Raw genomic sequence first — 12,397 nt, forward strand, 5'->3', positions numbered from 1 at the left:
CACTCTCTTGCTGTCCCGGTTTATCCTGATGTTTAATACAGATCTGAGCTCAGATTGTGGACTTTTCACTGAATGATGTTCTTTCCTCTCGGCAGACTTTGAGAGGATGAGCACTTCCAACAAAGGTGCAGGGTGTAAGGCTGGCAGTGTTGATGTTTAAATCTAAAGTGAGCTAAAGATTTTATTTAGTTGCCGTGCATCTGAGAGATTTTGATAACTAGCGTGGAAAGATTAAATTAACTTGAGATTTTGATTATAATTATTTGAATAATTTTCTGTATTCCTCTTGTTAAAAGAATTTGTCAGGCTTTTTCTTTATTTTTTTGAAGACCAGTCTGTTCCTCAGCCTCCAACAGAACAGAACACTGTTAAAACTGATTGAAAATGTATAGCTTGACTGAAAAGTAAGCTGAAGCCTATGATGGTATGGTTCATGGAAGGATGTGTGAACAGTTTCTAACTTCTACTGGTCCATTGGGTAATTCACTCCCAAGCCTATGGCACGCATTTTTGATAAGTGCGTTTGCACACATTCTGTGCATATTGTGTATTGTGTGCAAGTTTCCATTTTGTTGCACTAAATAGTGACTGTGACCTGAATTTGGAAATGAATGCCTTGATACTGAGTGCATTTTTGCTTATCTTTTTTCCTCATGTTGCATTCTTAATCCCTAATAGAAATCTTAACAGATTGTTCTGTCATTGCTGGAGCTTAACAAAGCAGCTTTTTTTGTATTTATCATAAATCATCTTTTGCCTTCTGCCAGTCACCAGCTTTCATCATAGTGCCACTGATTTCCTGGCTTATTTCTTGCTTCTCATCCACTTGAATGACTCCAGCTCCCTCCTGTTTGGTTCACTGCAGTGTTGCTGCAATGACTGAGCTACCCTCTGTACAGCCATCTATATGGGTTTAAAATATTAGGAAAGTTATTTCTTTGTTTACAGTTTTCTTTAAACATGTAGTAGCTGACTGGCTTTGAGAGTTTTGTAAGTTGTATTTTCTTGAGTTCACATGCGGGTTTAGAAACTATCTGGAGGGACCAATCTCCATGAGCTCGGAAATGTTGGGGGTTTGCAGAGCTGGGTGTTTTGTTCTGGAAACCAGGCTAATACACTGATTAAACTGTTGAACAGTAATTTTCTCCTAAGCCGTGCACTTCTGCTTGTGTATAACCAACCAATCAAAAATTAAAGTTAGTCTTTCCAAGATTTCCTACAATTCTTTAATGCTGCTATAATTCTGTAGAGAGACTCTTCAGATTTTCTTTTTATGAGAATGACTGTTTTGAGTCAATGAAACACGATGTTGTATATGTCATATATTTTAAGTACTGCTTGATTCTGCTATACCATTTAGATTTGGCAGGCAGATAGAGGATCCTAATATCAGGCTGCTAAAAGCTGTAGCACAAGATTACAGGAGTGGCTTGCTTTTCCACCTGCCCGTGTGAAAGTTAGTAGTAGATGATCTCTACTATGGTAAGTTGAGGGAAATAACTGAGCTCCATATGAAATTGCTGTTGTCTTGTTATTGAAAAAGTCTTTTAGGAATAAAATGTACATTTTATGTGAATGTTCTCATCAAGAAATAAACTGTAAGATTAATTGCAAAGGTTGGCTGCAGATCAATGTTTAGAAGGCATTGGTTTTCTTCTTAAAAAAAAACTTCCTTAAATTTTTCTTTATTGACTTTTGTAAAGATTATTTTGTTTGCAACACCATTCTGTTTTCCTCAGTTTCTTATCAGTGGACATTCTCTCTGAAGATAGAATCTGAGTCTGCTAGCATCAGTATATAAAATTAGAATGATTAATAGCTCAATTACTTAACATTAATTTTAACACTTTTTGCCTTCAAGCAAATAGACACACAGTATATTGAGTGCTTCTTGAGTATGTAAATAGATCATTTGTTTTGAGAACACTTTCTATGGCTTTAGAAAAAGTGTTAAGTAGTTCTTGCTACTTTTGTTAGATATATTTGCCAAGTTAAATAGGCCCCCTTCTAACTTTCTTTTTTTTTTTTTTTTTTTTTTTTAATACAGCATCACAATTTTTGGTTTACGCCACTTGTGGCATAAATAAGCTTTTAATTTTTTTTAAGCTTTTTTTTTTTTTTTTTTTTTTTTCCAATTATGTGGAAAGGTAACTAAATTCATAGTGGTTTGGGATTCTTCCAATAATCAAAATATCACTAAAATCCAAACAAAAGACTGAAGTAAAGGTATTTTCCTCTTATAATCTGTTCGCTTGAAACCAGTCTGATCCTTTGGGAACCTTTGGAGTGTACATCGCAGGGCTTTGTCATGAACTGGACAAACCTTGCACTAGGAAGTACACATCGCAGGTACTCTTGGCCAGCAAAAGCATAACAGTTGAGATCCATAAAATCAGATCAAAATGAATTTTGGTGGTAGATAATGAAGACTGCTGATCTGGGAATTAGATTTTGCTTTCTTGCTAAGCTGGTAGATTTTAGGTTATGCACTGAAAGGATCCTGTTTTCTCTGTTTATTACCCGAGTTTCAACCTTTTCAGAAGAATGTATTTCAAAACCATCATTGTTCCTGAAAAATAGCTGCTTCAGGTGGGAAATCAGTACTCCCATGTGTAACGTAGAAAGTAGTCCTTGATATTTTTACTACAACTTTCTGACATACAGAACAGTCCATTTGAAAATGTAAAGTAATATTCTGCAAGTCTAATCAAGGAATTGTATTTCAGGTTGAGAATACTATCCTTTTCTGTACTTGGAAAATTACTGTGAATGTTTTACAGTGCAGAAGTTCTGAGTGAGAGTGCTGGGTTCTGGGCCTTTCAGTGTCCAAAGGGGGCCTATAAGAAAGAAGGGGACAGACTCTTTAGTAGAGTCTATTGTAATAGGACAAGGGGAAATGGTTTCAAAGTAAAGGAGGGAGGTTTAGATTGGATACAAGGGAGAAGTTTTTTACAGTGAAAGTGATGAGGCACTGGAACAGGTTGCCCAGAACTGTGGTGGATGCACTGTTCCTGGAGTCATTCAAGGACAAGGTAGATGGGGCTCTGAGCAACCTGATCAAGCTGTAGGTGTCCCTGTTCATTACAGGGTTTTGGACTAGTTGACCTTTGAAGGTCCCTTCCAGCTCAAACAATTGTATGATTCTGTAAGTAGAATCTGTAAGACAGCTACATTGCGGCACTGAGAACACTGTAATCTTTGTCTCACAAGTCATGAAATGACTGGAAGATTTTTCATTCATGTATGGTTGGATAGAAGATTAGACTTCACTGTATATGATATAGTATCTGATTCATCCTTCACTAGCAAGCCCCCCCAGTTGTCTACCAGATTAAATAGCCCTGTCTGACCACACTGATCTGCTGGGCATCTATTTTAACAGCGTTGAGATCTAAAGATCTATGTGATTGAGCTTATGACACTGCTAATGTGACACTGACATTAAGAAAAATCATGCAATTGCAACTTAGATAAAGCTCCCAAGAATAGGAATTTAACTGCTTTTTTTTCACTAATTATAATTTTTTTCATGTGTTACTGGGATAATACTTTATAGCATTGCTTCATCTATATTGTTGTATATAGTCTGATGTTGGGGACTGTCTTGCTGCGTGTGCTCAGTGGGGCCTCAGTAGGGACTCTTATATGCTACTCCAATATTAAATATGATTTATGGGACTCTGATGTTTTCTATTAAGTTTTTTTGATGAGAAACTTGAGCTACATTGATAAGTGCAACTCAGAAATAGTGTGGTTTGTTTCCTTTAAGCAGACATGAAATTTAATTATTTTTTACAGTTACTTTAGTGGTAGATAAGCATGTGCAACAGTTGTCCTGAGCATAGTAGGAGACTACTAGAAAATATGGACCCAAACCAGAGGAGGGAAAGGAGGCAGCAAAAACAAACCAAGTGTGAGCGATATTGTAAAGCTTATTCGTGGAAAAGGCCAAACCTTTCAGTCTCCTTCACGATTGTAAGTTGTAAGGATACTTGATATGTGCAAATCCATATTTAGTTCTTTTGCAAGTATTTAATGCAGCTTTGCTGAACTGAACTGTGTTGGAAAGGGCTGCAGATGGCAGCCACCCTTCTTTTGAATGTTTCTGAAGGTTTATTTTTGAGTATAGATAGTACAAGAATGGATTTTCAATTTGAAAAGCCTAAAAGGAGTATATTTTGTGCCTAAGTCATGTTTATGTGTGGGTGTGAGCAGAAGTTCTTGGTTTTTTCCAGACATCTCTCTGGACAAATGTTAAGGATCTTCAGAGCAGGTTTTGCAAGGTCAGTATTTTGAGCAGGTAGTCAGTTCAGTAAGTCTTTGTAAGCTTCATTTCTGCACGCCCTTAGCTGAGTTTAGTGACAAAAAGGAGTGAGCTTACCCTAGGATTTTAAGAGCACAGATTTCTAATAGATCTTGGCAGTTCAAAGGCTAAAGAAGCATTTTAATCTTGTGCCCACCCAGTCTCTATACAAATGTAAATATGTCTGTCTTTAACAATTTGCCAAGAAATGTGGTTTTAATTTGTTAGCAGCAACCCCACTCCCTGCAGCTCTTTCAGAGTCAAGTCACAAGTCTGGCGGTGCTTTGACGTTTTTCTCTGTCGTGGTGTCATTGTTTATATGATGTCTGCTTCTGCTGTCCTCCTTTTTATGCCTGGAATATTTTTCTTTAATTATTTCACTGCCTAAAAGGAATTTGGGATTACTAGACAGGATGAGAACAGATTAGCTTTTTTTTTTTTCTTTAACAAGTTCTGAAGTTCCCATAGGAAATAAATAGTATTCCCAAAACAGACAGGATTTTTTATTTTTCTTAATTAACTAAAATAATTAAGTCTAATAAAGAAAATAAAGGAAGTATCACCAGTAATGACTGAATCTCTTAGTTGTTTATGGAGTGCCCATTGTTGTTATTTGTGACTCTTTGCCTTCTATTGTGGACTTATTCCAGCCTTAGGGAGTTTACATCACTCCTAATAGCAAAAGGCTCTTTGGTTCCCACAGAGTTTTTCAAAGACTGACTCATATGCCTCATGTTAATTGTTCAGCTCTCAAAATACAGCACTTACAGGGTGTGGTTCTAAGGGGAAAATCTACTGTACTTAGAGGGCATGTTCAGAAGTGTTTCACATATAAATCATTTTGATTATTTTTTTAATACCTTAACCCTTTTCTGTCACTGCGTTGTGCGATAAGTTACTGGCAGACAAAATGAAAGGTTGATGATGGCACAGCAAACGTGTCTGCCCTTCCATTCTGAGCCATTAACTTCCAGTCTGACTCAACTCACAGCGGAGTGGCTTTGTTATCTCCGCCTCTCTCTGGGGTCTGCTCTTCACACCCTTGACTGCACATTCCAGGCAGCAATCGTTCACTGCTTATAATGGGATACAAGTTAGAACTGAGGTTTATTGCTTACCTGCAGTAGTAAGTATGTGTGGACAGCAGCCGTCCTCGATCCTCCCCTGTCTGCATTGACACACAGGTTTTTGTACCAAGTGCTACTTTCCACCCATTGTTTACCATATCTACGAAAATCATCTTAGTGGTCTGGTGATCCTATCATAGGCTGCCTCACTGATGTTCTCAGCTGAGGACTGAAGCAGACATAATGCAATTAGCCCTTCCAACTACTATAACTTGCAACGAGGAAAGTTCAGATGCTTCTCTGTTTGTACTTCTCTGGCTAAGTAAGAGTGCTCTCTGGCTGCTCTGATACAGCATTATTGTGCAAGATCCTTCAGTCTGAGTCGTGCAGATGTTACAGGAAGTCAAATTAGTTTCTACAGACTTTACAGTTAGTCTGTGCATTCTCTTAAAAGTAGCACAGATCTTTTAGTATCTTCATAATATTTCCTTCTTCAGTAGCTCACAAAATATGAAAACATATGAAGTTAAATTAGGAAGCCCATATCTCTCACAGGAATAGAAGCAGCAATTCATCCTTCAGATTAAACTAGTCAGGCTTGATTTTTGAGATTGAAATCGCTTTGCACGCACGTCCAATGTATTTTGTGCTTATTGTAAACACGTGTTGCAGTGTTTGTGCACAGAACTTCATGCATCTGTTAATGTACACACAAACATTTGCACAGATTGCCTCCGAAAAGAAGGCTCTAAACAGCTGTAGTTTTTTGAAATGTCACAAGGGCCCATTTTCTTTGCCTGACTTGACTACCCTCTTTCTGCTTAGAAGGCAGAAAACTGATTTCACTGCTTTGTTCTTCTGGAAAGAGTGGTGGGATCTACCCCTTCTCCTATAGGAACTGAAATGGGCAGGGCTTAATCCCATCTCAGTGACAGGTTCCTGAGTGGCGTTCTAGGTAACATGTTCCATATACATGCTTAGCTTCCTCCCTCTGCTGTCCCCCTGTGTTTCCATTCTTTCATACTGCCTGGCTTTTAGTGAGCTGGATTTAGAGCTCGGATCAAGAAATGATATCAAGAAGCACTCCCTACATTTGATGACCCCCCAGTCAGAAGTTTCATCATTTGATCTGATGGAGAAAAAAGCTATCAGAGGAAAGGAGGTACAGAGAGCCTCTTCTCTTCTTGACTTTGCAATGTTTTTTTTTTTTTTTTTTTTTTTTCCTTTCTAGCCTCAGAGATAATACTATTTTGAAGTGTGTGGTGGTTAATAGTGAAGTCAGCAACTGGCCCTTCTCTCATTGAGATCCTTTCATTGTGAAAGGAAATGCTCACAGCTTGAAGAAAAAGAGCATTTTCCTTCCCTCCCTGTTGCCTTAATCTCACATTATTTAAAAATATGGTACTGCTGTTAGTTGAGACCAGAAAGAATTCCCCTGTTGTCCTGTAGTAGCCAACCACCACAAGCTTGAGTGTTTGAACGTTAGTATTAAAAATTTTAACCCTTACCTTCTTAAATGAGCAAGTAATACTCTGTATATTTTTTGTAAGTATGGAAAATTATGGGAATTCTTCAGAGAATAAGTGTACAGACCACTGCGCCAGTCAGTCTCTTCAGAAAAAAACTGACAAACATGCTCCTGTCTGCAAGAGAGATTCCTGGCATTTGTCACAGTTTGAGCCACAAAGATGTCAAATATTTGCCAACAGTTTCTCAGACAGTTTGGAAAGCTGCATCCTTTATGTTTCAGTCTTGTTTGTTTGTGATATATTTTAGCATATGAAATATGTTCACTGGGAGTCTGAAAAGGGAGTGAACTGACTAGACCCAAGTATTAAAAAATTAAAAATAATTCTCTTCTTTGCTGTTTCTTTTAGACTGCTTAGATCAGAATAATAAAGAACATCTGCAAGTCTCAGTATTAGAAATGAAGCTTAATGTTGAATAATTGTATCTTGATGTGTCACATTTCAAACCTGTGTTTTCTTTTGGAACAGAAAGAAGTTTCCAATGGGACATCTGAATATTTTTCTGAATCTTCTGAAAACAGAAAGCTTCAGCTTAGTCTGAATGAACAGATAAAGCAAGATATCTTGAAGGAAATGTATGTCTCTTTCTTTCTAAGTTGTTATATTTAGAACCTGATAGAATTTGTGTTAATAGAATCTAGTCTATGTAGTAAAATGTCAAATAATATGAACTTCTCTTTAAAAGATTATTCAACATCATTAGGGCTGTCGCTCTGCTGTGAATAAAGGATGTAAAATGATCCTTCTTATTCTGTAAGACATAAAAAAATGAAAGCTGTTATAACCCATATAGATATCTCCTGTAGCACAAGGCAGAACCAAAACAGGGTGTCTTTTTCTTGAAAGAAGCTCTGAGCCAAAATAAATAAGTGCTGTTTGAGTCTGGTGAAAAACACTTGCAAATATGTATTTCATTTGTTTGGAGAATCTGCAGTGGTTGTGTGATAGTCTGGATATTTTGCCACAGCTGAAGAGTGCCCTGCACAGCTCTGGCCTGTAGTAGATGAGGGCTTTGGTTGGTCAGCAGAGCGTGTTGCCTGCTGTACCAGGGTGCTATTTTTATTTGCACCAACTGCCAGAATTTCCACATATTTAGTATATCAACTGTGGACTTGGGGATTTGCTGTGAAGTCTGGCAAACTTCAGTTTTAACCCATGTTGTCTTGTTTGTTGTTTTTGGAAGGGAGATTAGATTTGGAGGATGCCAGTTCTACCTATTCTGTAGGAACCACTTTGCGAAGGAGTTAAATATCAATCTGGGAACTGCTTGGTGCCAGCAGACCAGCAGAAGGCAGTGCCAATATGGGGTGTTCTATAGCAATTCAGACTGAAAACTTTAAGTAGGCAGCTTCAGTACTCGTGCACAAAGTTCATTTCGCAATCTGTGTGAAGTTTGGATTGGTAGGTAAGGCACTCTGCCGAGGAGTGTGCATGAACTGATGCTCTGTCATGTCCCTTGTGATTGATTCCCTTTTCCTGTATAATTCCTTTCAGAATATCATCTGCATGCATTACCTAAGTCCTTCCCAGATGAGCAGGCTTGATATTAGATGAGTGGTGGTTAGCTTTAAAGTAGTGCTTTGAAATGTCCTGGGAAAAATTCCAGAGGAATGTTTCTAAACTAGAGATTAGAAAGTCACACAGGCGCACACACTGCTTCTCCAGCCTGCCCCCCTCTATTCTTAGATATACATTATGCATATGGATATCTGGGAATGGTTTGGAATCATTTAGGCACTTATGACATACTATTTTATCTAGCCGGTTTGGGAAGGAATTCAATATACTTATGTTGTGTTGACCTTTAACACTTGTAATGAATCCAGTTCTGCCTCTTGGAATAGAATGTGAACTCCTTAGTGGCTTAGTCATTAATAAGTAGGGTTCCCCTAGTGCAGTGGAAAATCAGATGGATAATACTTGATATTATCCACACTAGGCAAACATTACTGCTTGTCAAGATGATATACGGGGATTTTTTTTCCACATTCAAAAAGAGAGTTGCCCTGGTGGTCTTTCAGATTTTGTAAGAAGGGCAGATTGAGACAGCAAACATTTCTTTTTATTAAAAACAATATCCCTTTTTATTGCAGTGTGAAAAGGACAAAAAGGGGGAAAAATAGTGTGAGCAAACCTCAAACCAACAAGGACTCCAAGAAAGTGGATCTTGGCTCAGTGGGCTTACAGACAGGGAACAGAAAGAATGACTGTCAAACTTCTCCCAGTCCTCAATCAGAAGTGAAATGGAGGAGCACAGGATGGCTAAAGAACTGCATAAATACAGCTGAGAGCAACTTGGAGTTTCCTGTTTCAGAGCTGGAAAATAATGTTAATCAGAGACAGGCAAAGGATGCTAGCAGCCAGCAAAAACCTCATTCTGTGGAGCGGTTGAAGTCAAGACTTCTAAGCAAAAATTCTCCTTGTAGCTATGAGTCAGCACTGCTAGGCCCAAAACAAAATCAAAAAATATCTGAAACACAGTCTCAACAAAAGAGTTGTAGTTCAGAAGAAAAGTTAAACCATTTCAAAGAAATATCCTCTGAAGAGACTCCTTTTATTCCTGGCAACACAGAAAGGAGTAAGTGTAGTGATGATCACCTAGGTCTGTTCTTGGAGGAGAAGACCCCACTTAATTCCAGGTTGTTTTCTAAACAAGACTTTAAAAAAATTGCATCTGATGAAAACTTACTTACTTTTGGAACAAAACAATCCCAGCCTCTTTCTATGAGGACAAACCAAAATGAGCCAGACACAACCACTGAAGAATTACCTGTGGTGCCTTCAGCATCCTATTTAGAAATGCAGACTGTGTCTTCAAAGAAGCTGATCCAAAAAAGGAAAAAAGAAGGTGAAGATGGTCTCAGGAAGTTAAAACTACGAAGGCTTAAGAAACCATAAAGACTGAAATATCACCATGGTAGTGTGGGCAGGCAGCCAGATTTGTGCTTGGAAAGCATATACAAAAAGTAGGAAGCCATTAAATTTAAAAAAAAATATATTTTTTAAAAAAGTCAAAATTAGATAAAATTTTAAATAACCAGTTAACGAGGCATCTTAGCTATATGCAACTGTAATGAAGATAATTATATCTTTTCGTATTAGATGCATACATATGGTACAAACCAAGTGTAATATTTAGAGAAAGAAAAATCTCCTATAACGTAATATTTACTAAGCAAAATTTCAGACCAGTGATTGTTTTGATACTATTAAGAAGTCCTGACAGCTGATGACAGTATGAGCTCAAATCACTATTGTAATCCCTCAACAGCTACAGTTATCTCTTTTTTTTTTTCCTTGTTTCTAAGCACACAGTTTGTTTTGGTGAAAATTAGTCCTTTTCCATGTTAGGAAGTTTCTGGTTTATTCATATGATGTTTACAAGAGTAAGGCAAGTTGAGGTTATTTCAGATACATCTTTAGCTGGATTTTAATATTGCTGGTAATTGAAGGGCCGCATTTTCAGTTGGCTTTCCCTTGCTTGTGCTTGGGCAGTTTTCACATGAATACCTATTTCTAAACTGAGCTGTGGATACAAGTGATCATGCATTCGCTACCTGTAAAAATGTAACACAAACATGCGCTCAGGTTTCAAAATCAACCCTTGTTTGTGTGTGAGGTCACCACACGGCGCTTTTGAGGTGTTAGCAATTGGAATTTTTTAAGATAGAGATAATTTTTAACTGTTCAAGGCTTTTTGGTACTCTTTTTGTAACTTGTATGCTAATGTGCTATGGAAATGTAACTTCCTATTTCATGTTTATATTTTTAAATGGTTAAAATAAAACGGCAAGCAATTTCCTTTTGACCCTTCTCTCAAGATCAGTGTAAGCACAGACATTTTATGTGAAGAAAGTATTGCAAAATTCTTACTGACACACGCTTATGTTGTGAGTAGACTCATCTAGATGCATGGGGAGATCCACATCCATGGCACTAGAGGTGGTGCGTAGTACCGGTTAGAGTCAATAACTCAGCAGCTGTCAGCAAAGCACTCATAGTTGAACAGCATCATTGCTGCTATAAAAAACTTCTGCTTTTACTATAAAGGAAAAGGATTCTGCATGCATGCTAGAATACATGAATACATGTTCTTTTTTTGTCTTTCAGCCTGTTTACGTGTTACAGTGCTTTGCAGTAAGGTTGCTAATGCTTGCCAATCTTCAGGCTCTGCAGAAAGGTCTTTCCTAGTAGCAAGCAAAAGGAAGGCTGTAAATGAACCTGGGTTTGGAATAACAACCTGAGGTATGTTTACTGCTCTTTTGTTTTGAGATATAAAGAGTATAAGGACATCTAGTTAAGTTTCAGAGAAATAAAAGTAAGTAAAACAGAATTGCATATTAAGACATATATTAATATAACATATTAAGGTTTCAGCCATTTTCTAGATGGCTTATTTAAGTCCTAACAGTGAATAATCTGAGAACAAATGGTACAAGCATATATTCTAGTCTGCAGTTTTACATTTCCTTTATTTCTACTGTGCTTTTTATCTGGATGCTTTTGAATTTTCCATTATATTCTTGGTTGCAACAGGTAACTGTAGGAGATGAACTATTAGAAGATTATTATGTAAGAACAGACACATGTTGAGTTGGCAAATTTACTTTAGGTTTTTTGTTTATTTGTTTTTGATATTTGTTTTTTTTTTTTTTGTTCTGCTTAGCAAAGGGGCGTTATGATGGCTTTCCCAAAGTGGCAAACACACAGATTGTTTCTGTGAGAACTGTGGGCAGGCTGGAGCAAGTAAGCCCCAAACTACTACTAATAGCTTCAGAGTCAGAAGCTTCCCCTCCTCTTGCACTTCTCTTATTCAAAATAACATAATTCAAGTATTAGAATCAAGTATGATGTGAGATACACTTCACCATGTGTATCTTATATCAGTGAATATTACTATTCTTACTAGTTTGGCCTTATAATTACAGATTAGTTTTACTTGTAACTGAGTAACATATCTGCATCCACCCTTAAAAATGACTCTCATACGTTTGTAAGGGCAGATAAAATTATTGCTTTTTCTGCAGCTGAGTACTTGATTTTGCTTTTAGGATATTTTGTTTTGTTACTTAGAGTGCTGTCTCCCATCACCTTACTGATAACATGAGAACATCTGTTTAAAATAGTGATCTTGTAAAATTAACAAATGTAGGGATAGATTGTTTAAAAATGTTTGAGCTTACAGGCTCAGAACAATTACAGTGAACTTTACAGTGAACTGTAATTGGTAGTTTGTTAGGTCCCTAGGCTTGTTTCTGAGACCCACTGCTTTCTGGCTGTGTATTTAGCAGTTAATTTGAAAAGCTATCTCTTGGATCCTTTCAGAAATGCAGGGGATTTTAGGGAAAAAGTTTCAGTATCGTCATTTCTGGATTTTAGATGGTGCTACCACTCAGAATTGTTCTTTCTTCTCCTCTGTGCATTAGGACTACTATAACAGTTTACCTTTTGCAAATGCTGTGGAGAATTGAATGGGATACCTGAAATGTGTTGTTAGC

General features: G+C 37.3%; 1 protein-coding gene across 5 annotated transcripts in view; it reads left to right on the forward strand.

The window, feature by feature from the left end:
- LOC122164964 (SLX4 interacting protein) overlaps positions 1 to 12,397 on the forward strand; it is a 110,806-nt gene that overhangs the window by 62,565 nt on the left and 35,844 nt on the right. For 4 of the 5 annotated variants that reach the window (XR_006170351.1, XR_006170358.1, XR_006170357.1 and 1 more), the window contains exons 8-10: positions 7,368 to 7,474; positions 8,993 to 9,865; positions 11,010 to 11,144. Coding sequence is in view for 1 of the 5 variants with exons in the window: in XM_042827487.1 (XP_042683421.1) it covers positions 7,368 to 7,474; positions 8,993 to 9,797 (912 nt within the window). In the remaining 4 variants the exon portion in view is untranslated. Of the gene's footprint in view, positions 1 to 7,367; positions 7,475 to 8,992; positions 10,701 to 11,009; positions 11,145 to 12,397 lie in introns of those variants that run through there. The other variant, XM_042827487.1, reaches the window with a different exon arrangement.

This window comes from Centrocercus urophasianus, unplaced genomic scaffold, assembly GCF_019232065.1.
Source record: "Centrocercus urophasianus isolate 14NV4802_14NV808 unplaced genomic scaffold, USGS_Curo_1.0 seq_10, whole genome shotgun sequence".
NCBI classification, from domain to species: domain Eukaryota; kingdom Metazoa; phylum Chordata; class Aves; order Galliformes; family Phasianidae; genus Centrocercus; species Centrocercus urophasianus.